Below are 25,123 nucleotides of genomic sequence, written 5' to 3'. Positions count from 1 at the left end.
TTCGGACATCTTGATATAAAACCAAAATAGTAACATTCAGATTATTTATCGGTCAATTTATACAGTTATGTTTCATATTGTGTTCTGTACTACGTTATGGTGTATGAATACATTAGCAAATTCAGTTTATCTTTTTCTCGACAAATTCTCTGTTATGAATATTCAAAGGACTGATTATTCTAAAAGTTGTTTGTACTGGTTGAACATTGAGACCTAAAGATTCGTAAGAGAAAAGAATATTGGACTTAAATTTTTAAATATGACTATATAATCATATACATAACGTTCGTGTTTCCTGTTGTATGTTCCTTTCTTTTTATTTATTCTTTATGTGGCAAACTGAACGCCGAAGGAAGCATGTCAACTATCATGATTCATGACTAAATGACAGAGGTATGATTTGGCACTAAAAGTATAAACTTAGTATACAAACCGATAATTAAAAATTATTAGTGACTATAATCTGCGTTGACTAGTGACAAATGTTAATGTGGATGGTTGAGTTGACAGAAGTTCGAATACTTATTTTGTAGCGGTAAAAAAATTAAGATAAGGCGAGAAAGGGAACGTACAACAGGAAACACGAGACCATGTATTTTTCCAATACCAATACTCGGATGAAGTGTGGAGATGGTTTACTCATCATCTAACACAGTATCCAAATGAGTGAAATCCTTCGACTCCTGATGGATCAAAATCTCAGCAAGATTCATCTCTTTCTCTTACTTTACGTTTTCCAAGCTACTAAGCATTCTATTTGACGTGAATGCAATAAGTAGAGCCACCTCTTGACCAAGCCTAATGAAACATTTGTTTCGTATCCCTAAAATTTTTGAAAAAAAATTAATGTGGATATAAACTTTTAAATTTATAAAAATAAAAAATTGATGTTCTCAAAATATTGAATTTTCTCTTTACTTATTTATAGTTCCCAAAATTCCAGAACTGACCCTGACAATAAGAGAAATCATGAATACCTCTCTCACCTGCTATAATATAATTCAACAAATGAAAAAAACTGGTCCGAAATCGATCAACCGCGATAAGGAAAATTAGGAATCATAACAAACGATTTTAGCAATAGTTCATAGTTTTTGAAATCTGTTTTTTTGGGTCCCAAAGAAAGAATAAATTTACTATTCTTTCAAAAAGAAATATATATTCATTCTCCAGCTTACTTCGCTCGTGTGATTCACAAAAAAGATAACATATCCTATCATTTCACTCCAACATGAATCAGAAGAGAGGGGCATCAGCATCGCACTCCTTTCACGTGGGATCGAATCTGTCCATATTAGGCATTTATTTAGATTTTTCTCTGTTTTTTAAATTTGTTATTTTTTTTTTGCTAAAAATAAATAACTAAATATCTCTGTTTTGTAAATGAAAAAGTCTTTTCTATTTTTTTTTGAATGAATGTTAAATTGATTCAAAAAAGTTTATTACAACTAGTGCATACTGTTTTTTGCAATTAACCTTTGTACTCTACGTACTTCTCATGTTAAATTAAAGTCTTTTCTGTTTATCCAAGTTAGAAATTTCTCGAACTCCTGTAACAGAAATATAGTCGACAGAAAAACTCCAATAAATAAAAGAAAGTAAGTTTTTCAAGCGAAAACTTTTTTGATTTAGTTTTGACAAAATAATCTCTTATTTTCTTTTCATTAATAAGTTTATACAAAAGTGTACCAATCAAAGACCGTATGTCATGGTTTTATTTTGTATAGCATAAATAAAAATAGGCAAGAGAAACCTATTTGTTTTTTTTACAAAAGATAGAGATATACTTGTTTGTTGTGAATACTCACTATCACAGTTTAGCATAACAAATTGACAATTCAAATGATGGCAAAAATGATTCCTTCAAAGAAAAATTCCCTAAAGTTTTGCAAGAAGGCCCACTTCTTACAAAAAGCCCATTAAAATACAACAAACCCAATAATAAAAGCACCGTTTGTCAACTGTAAAGATTCAAATCATGATCATCAAACCATCTTCTTTGCTCAACTCCACCAAGACCTTCAACTCTCTCATCAGCCATCTCTCGTCTCATGGAGCCCACCACCAAGTCCTCTCCACATTCTCCTCCATGCTCGCCAACAGATTCCTCCCAGACGCCTTCACTTTCCCTAGTCTCCTCAAAGCCTGCGCTTCCCTTCACCTCCTCTCCTTCGGTCTATCGCTTCACCAGCAAGTTCTCGTCAATGGGTTCTCTTCAGATTCATACACCTCGTCTTCTCTCGTCAATCTATACGCAAAGTTTGGACTTTTAGTTCATGCACGGAAGGTGTTCGATGAAATGCATGAGAGAGATGTGGTGCACTGGACCGCGATGATCGGGTGTTACTCACGCGCCGGGTTTGTTGGAGAAGCGTTCTCTTTGGTTAACGAGATGAGATGTCATGGGATTAAACCGGGTCCGGTTACCTTGCTGGAAATGCTGAGTGGTGTAAAGGAGATTACGGAGTTGCAGTGTTTACATGCGTTTGCTATAGTTCATGGGTTTGATTGTGATGTAACTGTGACAAACTCTATGTTGAATCTGTACTGTAAGTGCGATTGTGTGGGAGATGCTAAGGTTTTGTTTGACCAGATGGAGAGACGAGACATGGTTTCATGGAACACAATGGTTTCAGGATTTGCTTTTGTTGGTGGAATGTCTGAAATCTTGAAGATTTTGTACAGAATGAGAGATGTTGGTTTAAGACCTGATCATCAGACGTTTGGAGCCTCACTTTCCGTTAGTGGAACAATGTGTGATCTTTACTTAGGGAGAATGTTACACTGCCAAATCGTGAAGACTGGATTCGATGTAGACATGCATCTCAGGACGGCGTTGATGACAATGTACCTAAAGTGTGGGGAGGAGGAAGCTTCGTTTCGAGTTCTCGGTATGATTCCTGAAAAGGATGTTGTTTGCTGGACGGTTATGATATCAGGGCTTGTGCGATTGGGTAAAGCCGAAAAGGCTATGAATGTTTTTGGTGAAATGTTACATTCAGGAACAGGGTTATCGAGTGAAGCAATAGCTAGTGTTGTAGCAGCTTGTGCTCAATTGGGTTCTCTTGATCTTGGCGCTTCAGTCCATGGTTATGCACTCAGACAAGGATATAAATTAGACACGCTTGCGTTGAACTCGCTTATCACAATGTATGCCAAGTGCGATCGTTTGGACAAAAGCTTAGCTCTTTTTGAACAGATGAATGAACGAGACTTAGTTTCTTGGAATGCGATTATCTCTGGACATGCCCAAAACGGAGATTTGGGCAATGCCTTGTTTCTGTTTAAAGAAATGAAGTTCAAAACCGCGCATAGAGTTGATTCGTTGACGGCTGTTTCCCTTCTCCAAGCCTGTTCATCTGCCGGAGCTCTCCGGGTAGGGAGACTGATCCATTGTGTTGTAATCCGAAGCTTTATCAGGACCTGTACATTGGTTGATACCGCTCTACTTGATATGTATTTGAAATGTGGCTGCTTAGAAGTTGCAAAGAGGTGTTTTGATTCGATCTCGCGGAAAGATTGTGTTTCTTGGGGCGCACTCATTGCAGGGTATGGTTTTCATGGTAAAGGGGAGACTGCTTTGGAAGTTTACTCAGAGTTTCTTCGATCTGGAATGGAGCCGAATCATTTGATTTTCCTAGCGGTTCTCTCATCCTGCAGCCATAATGGAATGGTTCAGCATGGCTTGGAGATATTCAGTTCAATGGTACGAGACTTTGGTGTTGAACCGAATCACGAACACCTTGCTTGCGTGGTTGATCTTCTATGTAGAGCTAAAAGAGTAGAAGAGGCGTTCAAGTTCTACAAAGACAAGTTTACAAAACCATCGATCGATGTCTTGGGTATAATACTTGATGCTTGTCGTGCAAATGGAGAAACAGAGGTCGAAGTTGTAGTTTGTCGGGATATGATTGAGTTGAAGCCAGTAGACGCTGGACACTATGTCAGGCTTGCACATTCTTTTGCCACCATGAAGAGATGGGAGGACGTGAGTGAGTCGTGGAAGCAGATGAAGTCTCTCGGCTTGAAAAAGCTCCCGGGATGGAGCAAAATCGAGATGAATGGGAGAACCACAACGTTCTTCATGAATCATACTTCACATTCAGATGAGACAGCGTCTGTGTTGAAACTTCTTAGCAAGGAAATGAAGCAAATCAAATAACGCAACTGTACATAACTTAATGGTCATGCTTTATCATTCCATTTAATACATATAGAAGTTTATAATTGCTAAAAATAGTATCAGACAATACGAAAAGTTAGGAAGGATCCAATAGTTGGGGGAGATTTCAAGGAGATCAGTTACTGGAGACTATTCTCAGATTCAAACCAAAGGGAAGAAATATTTGATTTGCAGAGAGATAGAAACAGAGAGAGATGCCCAGAAGGCAGAAGAAGACGGCTAAGGTGGTTACAGGAGTGATGGCACTGTGCATGGTTGCTTACATAGTAGGACCGTCTCTGTATTGGCATCTTAACGAGACTCTTGCAGAGTCTCTTCACTCCTCTTGTCCTCCTTGTGTTTGTGACTGTTCTTCTCAGCCTCTCCTCTACATCCCTGAAGGTAATCATCCTTCTCGTCTTCTTTTGCAGGTGATAAAAAATAGATTATTGATGTGTTTGATGTTTCTTCTGCAGGACTGAGCAATCATAGCTTCTTGGGTGAGGGTTTTTTGGCAAATACCTTTCATATAGAGCTGGTTAGACCTCTAAAACTTATGTTGGTTTTGTTTTATTTCAATGCCAAGATTGTATGAGACGCGAGGAAGGGAGTGAAGAGAACGAGAGTAGTTTCACAGAAATGGTGGCTGAAGAGCTGAAGCTAAGAGAAGCACAAGCGCAAGAAGACGAATGGCGTGCAGACAGGTTGCTGTTAGATGCTAAGAAAGCGGCGTCTCAGTATCAGAAAGAGGCTGATAAGTGCAGCATGGGGATGGAGACTTGCGAGCAAGCAAGAGAGAAATCAGAGGCGACACTAGACGAGCAGACAAGACTGTCTTACATGTGGGAGCTTCGAGCTCGGCAAAACGGATGGAAAGAAGGACCTAACGTTGTTTCCTCTGATGTTATTATCTAATAATCAAAGACATCTTTTTAATTGTTTCTATATACCTGAAACTCTTCGACAGAGACTTTGAATTAGCACATGTTGTCCATTTGACAGTTTCTGAAATTGTTTCTTTCGTAGCTCTCTACGTTTTAGCCACGTTGAGATTAGTGTTGGTGGCGGATTTCATCCCACTTCTATACCAAGTTCATCCAGCATTCTTTGGGTCCATAAGAAGATAATGAGTCTACGAAGGTCTAGGGCCTATGTCGAGCTCAAGAGACGGCCCATGCCGAACTGATACATTTTAAACTATGATATAGTGAAGGTCAAAGCATAAGCATTGAAGGCGATCATAAAAATACATTGTAACATCCCGAATTGTGATATGTGAAAAGGCTTAAGAGAATTGATTTGGCTATCTATATCACCAAAGTTGACTTACCTTTTCCGGAGCACATCCTAAAAGAACTCTAAAGTTAAGCGTGCTTGACCTTAAGTAGTGGAAGGATTGATGACCTATCGGGAAGTGATTCGCGATAGCGTGCGAGTGAGGCCAAAGCACGGGAAAAGGTCGGGTGGTGATTGCAAGGATAGTAAACGATGATTTCGAATCTTGGAAAATTAATGACCGACCGTCAGATGGAATGGGGCCCACGGACCGAGAGAGCAGGCGTGGGTGACCCATTAGCCGTGGGTGGGTCGAGGCGTTACATACATGATCCTCACTAGAGATCACGTCGTTTTCTGCGCCAATGCAAACTGGTTACAGTACCAACCTTCTCTTTCCCCCAACATTTGTCTGCTAGATCTTTTATGAGATTAGCCTCGCATTGCTCGGTCGTGATCCTAGCTTCTTCCCCATATAGTTTCACCCATTTTCTTAACATAACTACACGATAACCCGCACCTTACCCCAATAAGTTTTTAACTATAGTGTATTTAAATAAATTATAAATAATATTCATTTTCTATCTATATTTTCTTACACTTGATTAAAAATGGACATTCAGATATCATTTGGTTCGGTTTGGTTCAGTTCAGATCCGTTCTTTGCGGATTCAGTTTGCTTCGGATCTTTGCGAATTCGGTTTAGATTCTAATAACCCATTTATTTACTTTTACACTAAATCTCATATATATTTTTAATTTCTAAAAATAAAAATAATATATAACATACAAATTTGAATAGTTTATGCCAAGTACATAAATTTAACATCAAAATTAGTTTAGCTTAAATATTTGGATAAAAATCAATAAACATTTTAAGTATTTTGGATATTTTGAGTATCGTTTACCTATTTTAAACATGTACTTTATTTTTTTAATATTTTCAAGTATTTTGGACAACTTAAAATAACTTATATATTTTGTATATTCTTTTACATATTAAATTTAAAAATAATTAATATATTTAAATATATAAATCTGGTTCGAATATACTTGGACACTCAAAATATTTCGGTTCGGATTGGATTCGGTTCCGGTTCTCTAAACACTAAAATTTAAAATTCATTCGGATATCTAACCAATTTTGGTTAAAGTTGAGTACTACTTTTCAGATTGAATTTGGTTCGGTTTTTTAGATTCAGATTTTTTCCAACCCTATATTATAACAAAATTTTAAATGAAAGCGATGATAGATCATATTTATTTTGGGTATGCAACAATTTTAAATCAAAACACATTCTACTATGTTCGTGATCCATTTACTTAATCATTAAAAATTATTCTAGGCCAATTTAAGAAAATAATGGACTCGATTAAAAAATCGTTACTATTTCAGATTCTCAAATTCCAAATTATTTTTTTTGTCAATGTTGTGACGAAGAGAAATGAGTTTACGGTTAGTAAAGAAAATTTCATGTGCTATCCATGGATCTTACACTTGTTAAAATAATAAAATATTTTTTAATTAATATATATGAGATTAGAATAATCACATAAATTTGCATAAAAGTTTTCTAGAACTTGCATGATCATTTGTATCTCATTATAACAAAAAAGAATTCATTCATTGGTCACAAAATTTTTAAAATAGTATTTTTAACATTTTTAACAATTTATAGGAAAAATCTAATTTTTATTATATGTTTGATCTGACTATTTAATTTATTTTAATAATATAAAATTAAACAAAAATGAGGGAAGATACAAAAATTGTTATCAAATTTTTATTATTCATAATCATTAATTGTCATATATATATTAATCATATTAGGTAATTTCATAGTATTTAAGAAAAGAATTTAAAATATTATTTTATACATTAATAATCAGTTAATTATTTTAACAAAAAGTATATTATATATTTAGACGAATCAATCTATTTTTTCTAAGAATTATAAGAATCATTCTCGTTACGACACGTGGGTACAAAAAATGTTGCAATGTTCAAATCAATATATAGGGGATATAGTCTGTGTTGATTAAAATACAATGTTTCTTTTTTTTTGCCGACAAATTTTATTTTCTTTTCATCGAAGCCTACAACCTTAACTCTGATTTCTTTTATCCATTCTTAATTCAGTTTTGGAGGATTCAATAGAAAAAAATGTATGGTAAACTGATATTTTAAATGACTGAAAGTATGTGAATATATGACACGTTAAAATAAATATTCAATTTGTACTATAGCTAAAACTTTGTGCAGGTGATTATTTTCATGTTAATACATATAAATTTTTGATTTATACTATGAGTGGTATATAATTTTAACATTTATCATATTAGTAATAGTTTTATATAATATTTACAAATACAATAATTTTATAGTTTACATGCACTAGTTTAATTATCTATTAACTTATATATTGATTTTCTTATGACTTACTTGTATTTTAGGTTTAGGTCACACATAATCGAATTATTTGTATCTTTGACTGAACAACCTATATTAAGTGTAATTTATAAAATGTCAGTTTCATTTAAACTATTAAACCGAAAATGGTAATGCACTGTGTTTTTTTATCATTTTAAATCTGTTTTTTTTTCTTTGTTATCTATGGTTTTCTGAGGTTCCTTATTTTGTCTATTGGCGATATAGAATTTTCTACCCTAAAACTCTTGAATTATTTACAATGAATATTTCAGTGTTAAACTTTTATTTGCAATTCTTCATCTATCATATATCATCTTATACGATTGACAGTCAAAACTACAATTACATCTGATAATAACCACACTGAAAACAAAAATATTCACATGAAATATATTTTTCAATCATTCATCTGTTATTTATGTGAATGGCGTAAATTGGTACAATACTTATTGCACATTCAAAATTGCACAAGATAAATAAAACAAAATCAATAACATCACCGAATAATTTATGAATATGGTCTATATAAAATAATCTGATCATTTTTTTGCAAACAAAGCAACCATATAGTTCTACTATTGAAAAATAAACTAAACCGGCCACTATATTTAATAACAGAAACTGAACTTTCAAATAGTGTTTTCAGATAGGTCATTCATATTTGTTGGACCCAATTTTGGTCAAGTTCGAGATTGACCGGAATTGAAATATGCCGACTAAAGCCCAGAAGACGAAAAGCCTTTGAGTCGGACTCGGTCAGAATTTTCGAGCTCGGTCAAGGAAGTATCGGAGATCGAGCGGACCGTTGAAAGAATTTGTGCAGTCAAATTGTTATAAAAAGGAGTCCAAGCAAAGAGTAAAAACACGGAAAAGACCCTAGAGAGAGAGAGAGAGAGAGAGAGAGAGAGAGAGAGAGAGAGAGAGAGAGAGAGAGAGAGAGAGAGAGAGAGAGAGAGAGAGAGAGAGAGAGAGAGAGAGAGCTACTATCTACATCGATCTTAAGCATAGCTTGCAGCGAAACCATTTCTTTTATTCGATCTCAATTGTAGTTCTCGATCTCATTTATTTATTGTATTCAATCTCATTCATCAATAAAAGTCCATTTTCGTTAATCAGAATCTGATTAAATCGTTGTGTTCTAAGGATATTGTTACCCACATCTTTTTTCTTCCCAAGTTTTACATCTCAAACACTATCAAATACTTAATGTTGATTTTAGGATCTACAATATTGATAGCATATTTTCAATAGTGTGGTACAAAATAAACTATGCCACGGTAGAATTCAAATAGGACTCTGTTTTAATAGATTAGATACGTAACAGAATTTTCCTAAAGATAAGTCATAAAACAGATGTGCAAAACAATTTATAGAGAAAACAAGTTGAGAAATACCAGAGTATGCTTTTTAGGCTCTCGACTCGGAAAATGTAGGCCTGGTATGGTGAAGTGAAACTATGAGAATGAGAACACAAAGGAAATCCCCTAGACTATATTTGCGAAGTGATTTTGCCACATGTCTTCTTTATAATCAATTTCACAAAACAAATATGACATGGTTACTGAAATTGATGACATGGCTTTCGAAAAATATGACATGGATAATTTCATTTAATTTTGATTTATATTTTTGGCAAACTTATTAGAATATGATAATAATTCATATATTACATTTAATACTGATTTTCTTTAAGGTAATTTTTTAAAAATATGGTAATAGCTCATACATCATCTATAAAATAAATATATTCATATATAACATTTCAAATTTCGAAATATTATTATTTTTGTATAATTATACAATTTGTATTACTAAAGTTTTCAAAAAAAAATTACAATTTAAAAAAATTAAATATCTAATCGTAAGATCATTAGTTTTTTATATATCTATAATTTTATCTACAAATTTTATAAATATTGTTTAGACTAATTTTTGATAATTATACAATTTTATATCATTTTTATTAGTTTTATACAAATTAATTTAATATATATCAAATCTATATTAAATATTTGTAAGAAAATAGTAAAATCTATAATATTTAATTAAAAAAATAAATATAATTTAGATTTAAAAATTCTTTACTGCACATGGTGCAGGAAAACACCTAGTGCATTAAAATATAATGATAATCACAATATTTGGAACTGTGAGAATATAGAGAAAAATTAAGAGTAATATGGAATGGTGGAGCTTGAAGATGACTTCAAATTATATAAAAGAAAGCAGTTTAACAAAAAGCAATTTGATAATGGAAAGTAGATAAAAAACGTGGGATAAAAATTGTGAGAAAATAGGAATATGTGGTTTAAATTGCAGAAAAATAGGGGATGAAAAAAAAATTCAACCGATATTTTTTTTGAAAATTCAACCAAGTGTCAGAATATTATTTGTAAGATAACTTGTGTTTTAGTATATAGGAGATTTCATTTCTCCTTTTCTATTGTTCGGTTATATAGTAAATTGTGATATGATATTTAAGGGTAGCTATTCAATACAAAGACTATAAAGATAACATTGTTCTCTATTAAAAAAGTACAAAAAATCTACAATACAAAAGTCATGTAAGACCATTTCATTAGTTATGTAATATGACATATTTGATTATCTGACATATTTGAAAATGACATATTAATTATTTACATTAATCAATCAAATTTATTTTATTCTATAAATTAGCTTAATAATAGATAAATATATTAATAATAGATTAATTTAACAAATTTTCTTTTTTTAACTGTAACAAAATCTGTTGAGAAAAAATCTAACAAGATCTTAGAAAAAGATGAAATATTTTTATAAAATAATGTATTAATTAAATTTGTGATTATTAATATAATATTATTTTAAGTTAATGTTAATTAAAGATAAAATTATATGCTATATTTATAAAATTTATAGTCATAGTCTATATTAAATTAAATTAGAAATGCTATATCAAATAAATACAATCAAATTATATTAAAATGGTAAAGTAACCTATTTTATTTTCAAAAGTTACTTTTATTTAAATAAATAAATAAAAGTAAAATAAAATTTCAAATTCTTTACTTATGACTGCGAAAGTCTTTCAATAGAGAACTTTATTTTGTTGGTTGTTCTATTCCGGTATTGTTACTCAAAGCACCTCAAGTTTAATTAATAGAATAGCCGTCCCTTGTAAAAAAAAAAGAAAAAGCATCGATACTTCATTTCTTTTTAGAAAAAAATATATTTCTAAATATACTTATAAATCATAGCTTCAAGAAGAGAAAAATGTTTTGGTTGAATATTATCTGTTTCATTAGGCATGCTGCCAATATTGTTACTACTGTAATGGCATTGGTTTTTTTTTCTGAATTTTTTTTTTTTTTTGAAAAAACTGTAATGGCATTGGTTGCAATCTTTTCTCTTAAAGAATATCAAATTCTTGACGATAGAGGAATGACACAACATGTACAACATCTTGCAATTCACATTTGCGCTCATATTTGTCACCACTCCGATAAATTCATTTATTGTTTTGAAACTTACAGTCTTAATGTTCTATATAGATTAACTCTTTTCGACAAATAATCACATAACTAGTACAGAACTAACTAGTTTTCTTAGGTTTGCTGATGAAGGGAATGAAGTCGTAACATTCCAGTGTATTTCAACTATAAACTTTGAACAAACAGAGGTTGACAAAAACCTATTAAAAAGATTTTTTAAGAATTCTATATATTAACCAAAAATGAAAATGTTTATTTTTATGTGTGTATTTTTTTAATTATGTAATACATTATACAATGAAAGGTATAATAGAATTAACATTAATAAAATATTTATTCTTCGATCCTTAACAAAAAAATTATATTTCAAAAATATATAGAAGAATAACTCATTTAATTAATTAATTTTTTTCTTTTTTTCATGATAAACGACTATAGTTATGGAAAAGAAGATGTGCCAAAATTGAATGAGGAGATGCAATGGTTATAGTACAAGAGACTATCCAAAAGCTATTAGAGAGAGAAGCTTGATCCCAACGCTATTGAAGAAGCTTGGTCACAAAGCTATTGGGGACGCTTGGGCCCAAAGTTATCCTAGTCCTAGTAAGATGCAATTGTGATATATGGAAATACCTGAAGAAATATCTAAGCTTAATCCAAAATATACAAAATATTTGTTAATAACTAAAAATATGGAGATTTGTATCTATCAATACAAAGATCTAGAATGTTCCGAAATATAGTATCGAGACCTAAGGTCTCTACTATATATACGCATATGTTGTTTCAATCAAAACGCATCCTATTTCATATCCCTAAACCTATAACCAACCTCTATATCTTTCTTCTCCTCAGCCGTCGTTCACATCGCTCATTGACAACATGGCCGTCACAGAAGGACAACAAGTCATGGCTCTCATTAGCAAGCGTCTCCGCGCTCACCGCAAGAAGTACAACCGTATTACCGAGATGGAAGAGTCGGTTTCTCAGGGAAAAACGCTAAACAAGGAGCAAAAAGAAGCCATCCGCTCGAAGCCAATCGTCATCGCCCTTATCGAAGAACTCGAAAAGCTCCGTCTTCCTCCTTCTCCTCCTCCTTCCGCGGCTGGTTCAGAAGAGATCAGCCTCCCCGCTAAGAAAAACAAAAAGAAAAAGGTAGTGGCTTATATTCTTTTTAGGGCTTATATTGGCCGCTTTTGTACCATTCATGATAAAGATCTAAACCTTTTAATTATTTTTTTTCTCTTTTGTAGGAACGTAAGGAGGTAGCCGAGGAGAAAGACGTGACCCTCAAGGAGGATATCGAGGAGTGCAAGATCTCTGATGGTCTTGATGCTGGTGAGGTTACGAAGGATGATGTTTCTCCGTGTAGCGTAAGCTCACAAGATGGGACGTCGTCACCACCCCCAGCGAGTAGTGGAAAGCCACGACGTAAACGGAAGGCGAAGAAACCTCTGACTTCGAACTGATCGTGTCTCCAACTTTTGTACGAAGCGGAAGTCAGTGCAAATATAAGTGCCATGAATTGCTTTGGTCACAATCCTTGGCAGTTTCCTTTTAGTATTCTTCCGCTCGTTCACAAGAGCTTTTTTTTTTTCGTTTGAGCTTTCTTTCTTTCTACTATTTTTGGTATTGTTTGGTCACCTTGAGTTTTTTGATTCCTATGAAAGTCGATTAATATTTTGCTAAGATTTGTTTACCGCAAATTTAAAAACATTATTTAACATTTAATAGAAAATAATTTAACCAATCAAACAAGAATATTAAATAAAAAAGAAATTTGTATAAAAACTTGTTATAGATACATATCGTAGATCATCAAATAGAGATACATCTAAACTAGTGATACATGGCACTATATACCGCTGTGTTCTGGTTCTCAGGGACAATTCCCAATGAACCTCCCTCTGGTAGCTGACGGACGAGTCATGCCGACTTTGTCCCGTATTTCTCATCTGCCTTTGGAGCAGATTTTGATCTGACGAGCTCTTCCCTAAGTTCCCTTCCATCTCGGGAAAGGACTGAGCCAATTATCACACTGTGTTTTGCTCCTCTCCACAAGATCTCAGAGCTCCACGAGACTAGACCTGAATTTCTTCGATGTATACTATACTCATCCCCTTAAGTGGTGTTCTGGATCCTCCTCAATGGCTCCACTGTTTCTCTCTGACCTATCTTCTGCATTCTTCACTATACTCATGATAAGGTATACTAAGTTTCAGAAAGAAAAAAAAAACTTTTTATAATTTATACATATAGCCGTAGATCATGAGAGTTACAATTTCTTTTTTGAATGAACAGTTAAACTTTATTCATCAAAAAAATCTTTTTACATCAAGCGCACCTTTTTAAAGAAAATTTCTATACAACTTACACTACTTCTACTTCTAAGAAATGATTATGGTCTTGTGCTAAACCAAAACTGCAAAATATCTTTCATTCCCTTTCCTCCTTTTGCTCTCAGCAAACTGAACTTATTAGGTACCCCTTTCTCCAGCATCTTTCCCAACGCAAGAAGAGGCAGAGATTTATCATCATGCCTCTTTCTCTCCAAATTGCATGAATAGTTGCTTGAAAAACATACCTTAAACAAAATAGCTTCTTCCTTTCCATTCTTCCATCATTTATCAACCTCTGAATGCAGTGCCAATCATTTGTGTAGTCATTACCCAATATTCCTTTGACCAGATATTGCCATACCTTAGACGAAAAGAAGCATTCAAAGAAAATATGATTCCTCGATTCCAAAACACTCTTGCATAGCACACAACCAGCATCAACTCCATTACTCCATCTTGAGACTCTATCCATTGTAGCCATTTTGTTCAGTGTCGCTAGCCAAACCATAAATGAAAACTTTGGAGTGGCTTGCGAGAACCAAACACCCTTTTCCCAAGCACATTGAGCCTTTTTCTCACGTAAGATCATTCATGTCTCATGAGTCAAGAAGACCTGCTTGAAACCTGTTTCCCTTCTACATAGACTAGTATCTCCCATGTTCTCACTGTGCTGCTCTTTAAGTACTCTGAGTTCAGCTTCTATATCATTCAATATTGCAGAACGATGCCTTCTTCTTCTTCGATTAATTAGAACTGCTTCCTCCATTGTTGCTCATCTTCGAATTCCCATATCTATAATCCCTTGATCACCCAAAATCTCAGAGAGCACTCCTCGTTCTGATCATCGATCATACCAGAATGAAGTATGTCTACCATTCCCCACTTCTTTTTTGTAGAAATTGTTTGCTACTTCTCTAAGCTTCAACATCTTCCTCCATATCCAAGAACCCGACTGAATACTTTTATTAACTTCCCAGAAGCATTTCTGCTTAAGAAGATTCTTTTTAATCCATTTTCCCCACAGAGAGTCACCCAAGAGTTTCCGCCATATGAGTTTTAGACCATATACCATATTTACTTCCTTTAGAGGACGAATCCCTAATCCCCCTTCATTCTTCTCTTTGCATATATCTATCCAAGCCACCTTCACTCCAATAGTCTTTAACTCTGGTCCAAACCAGAGAAAATCTGCGCAAAGTTGTTCAATTTCTTTCATACATTTACTAGGGAGACGAAATGCAGCTGTCCAAAAATTTACAATACTCACCAGCACTGACATTATTAATTGGAGCCTTCCTGCATAGGATAAGAACCTACTTTTCCAAGAGCTTATTCTACCTCTGATTTTCTCTACTAAGGGAAGATAGTCTTGCTTTCTCATCGCCTGAGTCATGAGAGGAAGCCCTAAATATAGAACGGGGAGTTCACCCTCTGCAAGAGGGAATTTTTCTCGAATTCTACCCATTTCCACCTCTGTTACTCCCGCCATATATACTGTTGATTTCTACAGACTTATACTCAGACCTGACCACACTTCAAATTCATCAAACACAGCTAATACACCCTCAACTGACTCTTTAGAACCCTCAACAAATACCATCAAATCATCTACGAAGCACATGTGAGTGGGACATAGAGCTTTACACCCCGGGTGAAATCTAAACTTTCTCTCCTGCACTGCTTTATCAAACTTGTGAGAGAGAACATTCATGCACATGACAAATAAATACGGTGAGAGCGAACAACACTGCCTCAACCCTCTAGCACTTTGGAAATCCAGCTAAATCACCGTTACCTGAACTGAGAAAGATGGGGTAGTGATGCAAAGCCGTATCCCAGTGAATAAATCTTCCCGGGAATCCAAGAGCCTCAAGACTCATCAACACAAAGGGCCATTGAACAGAGAAAAATGCTTTAGATATGTCAATTTTCATCAAACATCTTGGAGAAACCGAGTCTTTGTGGTAGTCTTTTACCAACTCTGAAGCCAGGAGAATATTTCCAGCAACAATCTATCCTTCACAAATGCCGACCGGTTCTCGTTTATAAGTCTAGGCAAAATCCCTTTCAACCGATTAGCTAGGATCTTTGATACCACCTTATAGATCACATTACAACAGGCTATGGGACTGTAGTCTCTCATCTCTAACGAGTCTAGCTTCTTAGGGATAAGTGCTAGAATTGTAGAATTTACTCCTTTTGGCAAGAACCCAAGCTAAAACACAGACTGAACAGCAACAACAAAATCCAGTTCAACAATGCTCCAAGTAGTTTTAAAGAACTCACATGCAAATCCATCTGCCCTGGGGATTTGTAAGCTGGCATTGTGAAGAGCACCTTACGAACTTCTTCCTCATTAACATCCCTCTCAAGAAAATTACAATCCTCCATAGAACATCTGAACTCAAAAAGATCTTGAAGAGCTTCTTTCATGGTACCTTTATATCTCTATGGACTCTGGTTTAGAAAATCAGAAAAGAATCTTTCTGCCTCCATCTTTATCTCTTTCTGAGTTGCCACTATTACACCATTTGAATTTCTGATCCCACGAATTGTATTTTGAGCCTGGCGGGTTTTGATACAGCAGTGAAAAGTTTTGTTATTTGGATCTCCAACATCCAGCCAATAGAGTTTCGCTCTCTGCTTTAGGAAATCTTCTTCCAGACCAGCTATGTGCATCCATCTCTCATAAGCCTCAGCCTCTTCTTGAATCATATTACTACTCGGATTCAATAAAGTTTGCTTGTCCCTTTTACAAAGAATTTCATGAGCCTCTTTTTCTCTTTTCGACAGATTGCCCAACTTTTCACTTCCCATCTTCCTGATAAATGGCTTTAGATTCTTCAGCTTCTTTCAAAAACGAAGCTGAGCAACATCAATTTACAGCACTCTGTCCAACTTCTTGCAGATTAGGCTCTCCTCTCTTTTAATGCACTAAGTAAAAAAGAACCTTGTATCCCATATCAGACAGATTGCAGTGAAGAACCATTTTTTGGAAATCTCTCATTCTACTTGGTAGTCTTCCCACATCACTAAACCCTGAGTTTTCTTCTCCATCCAAAATTTCATTAAAATCTCCCATTAACAGCTATACCTTATTCTGAAATAAAGGAGAGTCTTTATGGTGACAGAGATCATTCCACAACTCCCTAAAAAATGTATTTTCTATTTCAATTGATTTGCACGTTTACAATATTTTTACTTGTTTTTGGTTTTAGTGAATTCGATTTGTAAAACGTAATTTCAACTAATAAGATATTTCACATCTATTTAGTGTAACACTACTTTATAGCATTGAACTACTCGTGGAACGTGTTGTGATCCATATTAAAATGCGTACATACACTTAAATTTTAAAAACAAAATTACAACATTAAATCCCGCATACTAATTTTTAAAGTAAGCAATAGTTAAAGAACTAATCCAGGGATCCAACTCGGTCAAAGAAAAAGTTAGGCATGTATACAGAAAATTGGTAGTCTCAGAATATATTTTGATATGGACTTATAATTATCTTCCGTATAACAATCGTTTTTTTGAAGCACTGTAACCTACTAATTAAAGTTTAAAAGTTTATACGTTCAAATATGGGATTTGAACTTCAGATTATGCAATTTCTTGCGGATTGTACAAAATCCATGTTTTAAGTTTCGGAGAGAATGGTTTATTAAACAATTATGCAGATTACAGAAGAAAGATTTATAAGGGATCTACAACATGGTGCAAATTAATCTGATCAGGAGTGGATCTTCGTAAGACGACTCAGATGATGCAGTTAGACGTAGATCTCATAAATCAGGTAGTATTGTCGATTGTCGAAACGTCTATGTAATCTTTTTCATGTCATAATTGTAATATCATACTAAATCAGCGTTAAAAAAACAATCGTTTTTTATTATATTGTGTTCTTTGATTTTATGAGAGATTTATTGTACATTTATTGTAGATAAAATATGTATTGTCTTTTTTTTCTATCACGAGTATTTTGAAGATACCGGAGAATTGAAAGATCTGTAGTCTCATAATATATTTTGATATGGACTTATAATTATAGTCCATATAACGATGGGTTTTTCTTTATGTTGTCAAAAAAAAACTAGGAAGAAGCAAAAAAAAAATCGAATCGAGTCAAACTGAATCAACCGAACTGAAACCGAATCAAATCGAACCAAAGTCTATTATAAATAGTTCAGTTTAAGATTTTTCCAACCCGAATCAACCGAACCGAGATTGATCCGAACCGAACTGAATTTAAAACCAAAATGAGAAACAAATATATTTTTATTATTATTTAAATTAAACATACTAACAATATACAATACACAAAAATCTTAAGACTATAATCACTATTAATTTCATTAACAATGTTGGTTTTATAATTATCTATTTTAGTTAACTTTGATTTTATTGTGTTCTTATAAATTTTTTTTTGGTTTCTTAAGGTTTACTAGATGGTTGGCCCGCTTATGCGGGCATAATAATCTTATAGATATTTATTAATACATATATTATTATTTCAATAATTAACATGATAAGTTATGTTTATACTTTTAAATTTTTAAATTGGCGATATATGTATCTATAATGAAGTTTCTCATTACAATATATATATATATATATATATTGAATTTAGTTTTTTAATCTTTATGATTGAAAATATTATTTTCAGATAACAAAATAATATATATTAGAATTGTTTTATTTATTTTTGGTCAAAAGTTGTATTATATTAATTTACGTTCAATTATCTAATCTAATAGATAAACATAAAATTATTAAAATAATATTTTAGTTATAGTACATATTATATATAACTATTTATTATATACATGATCATATTATCTCTATCATGTTAATTAATACATATGCATTTGTCACTAAAATCAACCTTTTATAAAACCAAACATATAAATGAGGTTAGACCGTTATCTGATGTTTTCTCATAATTGGAGAATTCATTGGATCTTCGAAAAGAAGATTTTCTAAGTTTGTTGGGATGTCCCAAAACATTAGGAGCATAAAAATACAAATAGAAAAAGATATTGTATCTAATGGGTTTCTAGGTGTTTCGTCCGCCCATCCCGACAAAATTATTTTGTAATTATTTATTAATATATGCATTACTAATAAAAATATAATAGTTATATATCATAATTTATTTTATTTTTTTCATTTGAAAATTCTTACTTATTATAATTTTTAAAAAAAATTTCAATCATTATATTCATTATTAATAAAAAATCTTTAAAATCACTTAATATTATATTTTCGATTATATAAATGAAGAATTTTACTTGATTAATATGTGTTTTTTTTTAATTTTGAACTTGGTATTAAAAGTTCTTCCGGTTTAAAACACAATATATATAAATTATATCTTATTTAACTTATATATTTTAAGATTTTGGATCATTCTTACTATTATTAGTTTTAAATTCTTTTTTATCTTTTAGCTAATATATACTAGGTGTTTTCCTGCACCATGTGCAGTAAAAGAATTTTAAAATATTTTTAATAGATAAATATAAATTATATTTATTCTTTTATTAATATTATAAATTTTCTTTTTTCTTATAAATATTTTAATATAATTTAATTTAACTGAACATTAATATTAAGATAAAAACAATTTTGTTTATTTTGAATTATATTTAAGAATGTGCATGTATATATTTAAAATTATAATCTTAGGTAGATTTTTCTATCTATTTATTTTAATTAAGTATATTGAATGAATATGTAAAATTTCATATTGTCAAAAATTAAAATTAAAAAATATTTATAAAATCTGTAGATATATATAAGAAACTAATAATTTTGCGATTTAATTTGATTTTATTATTTAATTTTTATAATTTTCAAAAAATATGTATATATTTTTGAAAACTTTTTAATTTAAATGATATTTCGAAATTTGAAATGTCATAATTGAATATATTTATTTTAATGATGATTTATGAGTTATTACCATGTTTTTAAAAAGTCCAAAAAAATATAAATCGATAATAAATGTAATATATGAGTTATTACCATATTTTAAAAAGTTTACCAAAAATATAAATTAACATTAAATATAATTGTCCATGTGATATTAATCTATAAGACATTTCATCAATTTTAGTAGTTATGTCACAATTATTAATCTAAATTTTTTCGTGCACCATGTATAGTGATGAATTTTTTAAAAGTTAAATTTTATATTTTAAAATATAATTTATTAATATTATATATTTTATTATTTTGACCAGTAATTAATATAAGTATCATTAATTAAGCATAAATTTAAGAGAAAATATTTTTTTAAGTATTTTTAAGAATATATATGTATATATATATAAAGTTAAAATCTTAGATAAAAAAATTATTTATTTCATTTGGTTAAATGTATTAAATCAACTTGTACAAAATTACTAAAAAACATATAAAATTGTATAGTTATCAAAAATTAAAACTAAATAATATTTATATAATTTGCAGATATCTAAAAGAAACTAATGATATTACGATTTAAATTTTTAAAAAAATTCAGAAAATTTTAGATAATAATTTTTTTATAATTATAAAAGTAAAATTATATAATATTTCGAAATTCAAAATGTCATATTTGAATATATTTATTTTAGTAATGATTTATGAGTTATTACCATATTCTACAAAATTTACCAAAAATATAAATCAATATTAGAGGTAATATATGAGTTATTGCCATATTCTAAAAAGATTTCCAAAAATATATATCAACATTAATTATAATTTTCCATGTCATATTTAACCATATGACATGTCATCAATCTTAATAGCCACGTCACAAATTTTTTGTGAAAACGATTGTAGAAAAGACATGTGGCAAATCACTTCTCAAATATAGACTAGGGGATCTTATTTATTAAGGGTACGACTAACTAAGTGTCTTGCCCGCTCATGCGGACGTAATCATGATTTATGTTTATAATTATTTATTAATACATATATTATTAATTAAAAAATATCATGATTCATGTTTTCATTTAAAATTCTTACATATTATAAATATTTCTTTTTCAGCCACATATCATAAATATTTTGAAATTTTGTTTTGAACATTATATTTAATAATAATAAATAAATCTTTGAAATTACTCAATATTTTATTTTCAATTGTATATATTAAAAAATACTTAATTAATATTTAGTTATGTGATTTTCTATTTTTAATTTTTAACTAAAAGACATTGTTCAGACAACAACACAATATACATAGTAATTATCAGTTTTTACTTAGAATATAGTTTTAGATTCTGGATTATTATTATTATTATTATTATTATTATTATTATTATTATTATTTTAGTCACTTATCTAATTAAACATTTTGTTAACTCGTTTCTGTTTTTTAATTTTTATATTAAAAGATATTTTTAGATAACAATAATATATATATGAAGTATCTTTTAATCTTAAAATATATTTTTGATGTTGTGATAACTCTTATTATTATTACTAATTCTAATCACTCATCTAATCAAGAAAATTAAAATTTATTTTTCATTGTGTGGGTAATTTATATATTCTATTCATTAAAGATATGAACGATATTAAGCACTCTAAATTTTGAAGTGAGAGGTTAATCGTAAAAAAATATTAATTTTAATCACTTATCTAATCAAATAATTTTCAATTCATTTTTATTTTTTAAATTTTCATTTTTATATTAAAAGTATTTCAGATAACAACCATATATATATATGAAGTATCTTTTTATTTTAAAATATATTTTTAGATTTTGGAAAATTCTTATTATTATTACTAATTTTAACTTATTTAATCAAGAAAATTAAATTTCCTTTTTGAACATTAAAATTCGTTTTTTAATTTTTATATAAACAATATTTCAGATAACAACCAAATATATATATGAAGTATCTTTTTATTTTAAAATATATTTTTAGATTTTGGAGAATTCTTAATATTATATTAATTTTAAGTTATTTAATCAAGAAAAATAAAATTCATTTTTTTATTTTATGGATAATTTATATATTTTTTATTTATTAAGGGTACAATAGATATTAGCCACTCTAACTTTTAAAGTGAGAGTTCCATTGCGAAAAATCACTTCGCAAATAATAGTATAGATGTTTCAGTTTTATATTGCATTTAGTTTGAATAGTTTATTTTTTTTATAGTCACCAACAATATGATTCATAACCACACCTTTATGTTTCAAAAAGAACTAAACCAAACTGAAATACAAACCAAACTGAAAACAAACCGAACCGAATACAAACCGAACCAAAATCGATCAAAATCAAACTAACTATGGTTTACTTCAGTTGGAGAATTTTTAGAACTTAACCAAACCGAACCAAACTCAAACCTAACCGATAAAATAACTGAAGTGTCCATCCCTAAAAACAATGGTTTAATTTTCTTTTTTGAGAAATATTTATTAATGAGAATTACTTGGGTTCACCCCCTAGGTGAACTTCTAGGCTCATCAACCAATATGATTTAGTTATTTTAGATTTAATATCTTTTAAAAAAAGAACCAAATAGTAAAAAATTGTGAAATTATACTATGTTCTTAAAATAAATAAAAATATTAATAATTACCAAATTTTTTTTTTTTAATATTGATAAATCCGTCATCAAATTACTAAACTGTAAACCCTAAATTCTAATATTAAACCCTAAATCTTTGGGTAAATCCTATATATTTGGACAAATCCTAAACTATAAACCGTTAATCCTAAACCATAAACAAAACCCCTAAACCTTTAATCCTAAACCATAATGCTAAACCCTAAATTTTAAACATTAAATCTTAAACCCTAAACTTCTGGATAAATCCTAAACTTCTGGATAAATCCTAAACCTTAAAACCTTAATCATAAGCCATAAACCATTTTGGAATTTAGGATTTAGGGTTTAGTATTAGGGTTTAATATTAAGGGTTTAGGGTTTATGATTAAGGGCTTAGTTTATGGTTTAGGATTAAGGGTTTAGGGTTTAAGATTTGCACAAGAATTCAAGATTTATCCAAAATTTAGGGTTTATTATTTAGAATTTAGGGTTTAGGTTTTAGTATTTACTGATGGTTTATCAATATTTCAATTTTGTTTTGAAAATTACTACTATTTTTTTATTTTACAAACATAATATTATTTCAAAAATTTATAATTATTTGATTTCATTTTTTAAAGAATACTAAATTTAAAATAGATAAATCTTATTAGTTAGTGAACCTAGAGATGAACCCTAAGTATTTTTCTTTACTGGAGATGAAAGATGTATTATCTTTTTATTTTCTTTGATTTTGAGAGATATTTATTGGCTCCACTGTTTCTCTCTCAGATGAAAAATGTATTATCTTTATACATTGGAAGATATTTATTTATCCATATATTCTAAGATATTTTGATGTGTGATCCTAATTCACTTTCTTATGTACGACCAAAAAGCAAAAAGAAAAAGAAAGAAGAAAAAAAGCATCTCCAACTTTTCTTTATCGAAACATCTAATTTAATGGAGTCATCTTCTTCTCTCCTTCACCACTCTTACCTCTCTTACTTCAATCCTCCAAAACTTAGAAAGCCTTCACTTTCTTATCCATCAATGCAGAAATTTCGAAATCGCAAACCAACTTGCATTTGTTCTAACAAGATGTACGTTCCCGGTATGTCGTATTGTTTGTTAAAAATGCGATTAGCTAGATCGATACATTATTTTCTATACAGATTAGTGTCCATTTTTTCTAAGTATTGTTTTTGATAATTGAGTTAGGCTTTGGAGAAGCTTCACCGGAGGCTAAGGTAGCGAAGCATCTGCATGACTTTTTTACTTATGTTGCAGTGAGGATAGTGTCTGCTCAGCTTGAGGTGATCACTAATTCGTATTTAACTTAGGTGTTTAAACTAATATAATTAATGATTAGTTAATTATAATGACAGAGTTATAACCCTGAGGCGTATATGGAGTTAAGAGAATTCTTAGACACAAACTCTGTTAGTGACGGTGATAAGTTCTGTGCTGCTCTCATGCGTCGATCTTCACGTCACATGAAATTAGGTACCACGAAAAAAAACTTTTTATATACTTAATAGTAAATAAATTGGTTACAAAGTTTCTTTTGTAAAAAAAGTAGTCATTTTCTATATCGATATGCTTAGTATATATATATTCATACATTTATATCTGGTTTCATATAAAAAACTAATCAAATTCTGTTTTCGTCTCATGATCAATGCAAGCCCTTCGAATTTTAGAGGTAAGCTAAGCTTTTCCTTTCTCTCCTTTAGTTCAAAAATACTCTTCACATCTCTCTAGACTCTAGGTTTGTATTTATGGTTTTGAATCTATTGTAACCGTTAACGTAGGTACGGTCTGCTTACTGTAAAAACGATTTCGAATGGGACAATTTACAGCGCCTCGCGTTCAAGGTTATCTCTCCTCACCATAATACTTTATATATATAGAGTGGCTGAGTGTGAAGTATGTAAATGTAACAAAGCATCTTGTGATTGTGAAAAATGCAGAATGTGGATAGATCCAACACAAAACTCATGCGTGAATACGTCTTGGAGACTAGCCATGTTGAAACTGATCCAGATAAGTGAAAGCTCAGAGTATACACACATGAAACCGTTTGTACATACACATAAGTATATATATCATTGTTCTTGTTAAACTCAGGGTTTTAATCATAGACTATTTGCTTGAAAATGACATAAGTAATCAAGAATCAAGATTGATTTGCTTTTGTGGAGCTAACTTAGAGAAGGTAATGGATAATACTAGGAGATGTAGGAATCTTACCTGAACCCAAATATGATTGAGCCATAGTCTTCAATGTTCTCTAACCTGTAGACATAGTTAACCATAATGCGTCGTCCACTTTGATGAATATTTTACTCTGATCGATCATCCATCTAATTTATTTTTTTCAACCATCTATTTAACATATAAAAAAAGAGAGCTTATCAAATCTCAACCACACTAACGTTGTCTAGAACCCTATTTCATACACTTAGAGTTACCACTCCGTCTTGTAAGCGGAAGTTTGCATTAAAGTTTAAAGCTTTTCATCTCTTCTTCTCTTGCAAGAGATACCCATGAAAATGAAGACAAAAACATTAGAATTTATAGTATATGATTCATGTTAACCACTAGATATACAAGTGGAAGTTTGCAAGTTTAAAGCTTTTCCTCTCTTCTTCTCTAGCAAGAGATACCCATGAAAATGACGACAAAAACATTAGAATTCATAGTGTTAACCACTTAGACTTACCACTCCGTCTTGTAAGTGGAAGTTTGCAACAGAGTTTAAAGATTTTCCTCTCTTATTCTCTTGGAAGAGATACCTTTCAAAATGAAGACAAAAACATTAGAATTTATAGTATATGATTCATGCTAACCAGTAGACATACAAGAATGAACATACTTAGCACACAACCGCATAAGAATA

The 25,123-nt window shown here is 30.9% G+C and overlaps 4 protein-coding genes across 4 annotated transcripts; all 4 read left to right on the top strand.

The window, feature by feature from the left end:
• Window positions 1-1,985: 1,985 nt before the first annotated feature.
• Window positions 1,986-4,165, top strand: LOC108824927 (pentatricopeptide repeat-containing protein At4g04370). Its single transcript, XM_018598289.2, has one exon. It carries the CDS (start codon window positions 2,090-2,092, stop codon window positions 4,160-4,162), a length of 2,073 nt encoding a protein of 690 aa, XP_018453791.2. The 5' UTR covers window positions 1,986-2,089; the 3' UTR covers window positions 4,163-4,165.
• Window positions 4,166-4,367: 202 nt separating this feature from the next.
• On the top strand, window positions 4,368-5,190 carry LOC108824252 (uncharacterized). Its single transcript, XM_018597635.2, has 3 exons — window positions 4,368-4,564; window positions 4,639-4,662; window positions 4,749-5,190. The coding sequence occupies exons 1-3, from the start codon at window positions 4,378-4,380 to the stop codon at window positions 5,075-5,077; spliced, it is 540 nt and encodes a 179-aa protein (XP_018453137.1). The 5' UTR covers window positions 4,368-4,377; the 3' UTR covers window positions 5,078-5,190.
• Window positions 5,191-12,130: 6,940 nt separating this feature from the next.
• LOC108826045 (uncharacterized) lies at window positions 12,131-13,030 on the top strand. The gene is made up of 2 exons (XM_018599418.2): window positions 12,131-12,496; window positions 12,595-13,030. The coding sequence occupies exons 1-2, from the start codon at window positions 12,224-12,226 to the stop codon at window positions 12,808-12,810; spliced, it is 489 nt and encodes a 162-aa protein (XP_018454920.2). The 5' UTR covers window positions 12,131-12,223; the 3' UTR covers window positions 12,811-13,030.
• Window positions 13,031-23,114: 10,084 nt separating this feature from the next.
• On the top strand, window positions 23,115-24,418 carry LOC108827440 (chaperonin-like RBCX protein 1, chloroplastic). The gene is made up of 6 exons (XM_018600835.2): window positions 23,115-23,335; window positions 23,443-23,537; window positions 23,610-23,727; window positions 23,910-23,926; window positions 24,036-24,098; window positions 24,195-24,418. The coding sequence occupies exons 1-6, from the start codon at window positions 23,185-23,187 to the stop codon at window positions 24,273-24,275; spliced, it is 525 nt and encodes a 174-aa protein (XP_018456337.2). The 5' UTR covers window positions 23,115-23,184; the 3' UTR covers window positions 24,276-24,418.
• Window positions 24,419-25,123: the final 705 nt, after the last annotated feature.

Source organism: Raphanus sativus, chromosome 9, assembly GCF_000801105.2.
Source record: "Raphanus sativus cultivar WK10039 chromosome 9, ASM80110v3, whole genome shotgun sequence".
Lineage (NCBI taxonomy): Eukaryota > Viridiplantae > Streptophyta > Magnoliopsida > Brassicales > Brassicaceae > Raphanus > Raphanus sativus.
This window is presented reverse-complemented; position numbering and strand designations above follow the sequence as displayed.

Excerpts from the sequence above, each read along its gene's own strand:
- LOC108824927 (XM_018598289.2), top strand. The coding sequence starts at position 2,090 with ATGCTCGCCAACAGATTCCTCCCAGACGCCTTCACTTTCCCTAGTCTC.
- LOC108824252 (XM_018597635.2), top strand. The coding sequence starts at position 4,378 with ATGCCCAGAAGGCAGAAGAAGACGGCTAAGGTGGTTACAGGAGTGATG. Across the intron at positions 4,565-4,638 it reads TCTCCTCTACATCCCTGAAG|GACTGAGCAATCATAGCTTC; the intron begins GTAATCATCCTT and ends TTTCTTCTGCAG. Across the intron at positions 4,663-4,748 it reads GAGCAATCATAGCTTCTTGG|ATTGTATGAGACGCGAGGAA; the intron begins GTGAGGGTTTTT and ends TTCAATGCCAAG.
- LOC108826045 (XM_018599418.2), top strand. The coding sequence starts at position 12,224 with ATGGCCGTCACAGAAGGACAACAAGTCATGGCTCTCATTAGCAAGCGT. Across the intron at positions 12,497-12,594 it reads AGAAAAACAAAAAGAAAAAG|GAACGTAAGGAGGTAGCCGA; the intron begins GTAGTGGCTTAT and ends TCTCTTTTGTAG.
- LOC108827440 (XM_018600835.2), top strand. The coding sequence starts at position 23,185 with ATGGAGTCATCTTCTTCTCTCCTTCACCACTCTTACCTCTCTTACTTC. Across the intron at positions 23,336-23,442 it reads TAACAAGATGTACGTTCCCG|GCTTTGGAGAAGCTTCACCG; the intron begins GTATGTCGTATT and ends TAATTGAGTTAG. Across the intron at positions 23,538-23,609 it reads TAGTGTCTGCTCAGCTTGAG|AGTTATAACCCTGAGGCGTA; the intron begins GTGATCACTAAT and ends TTATAATGACAG.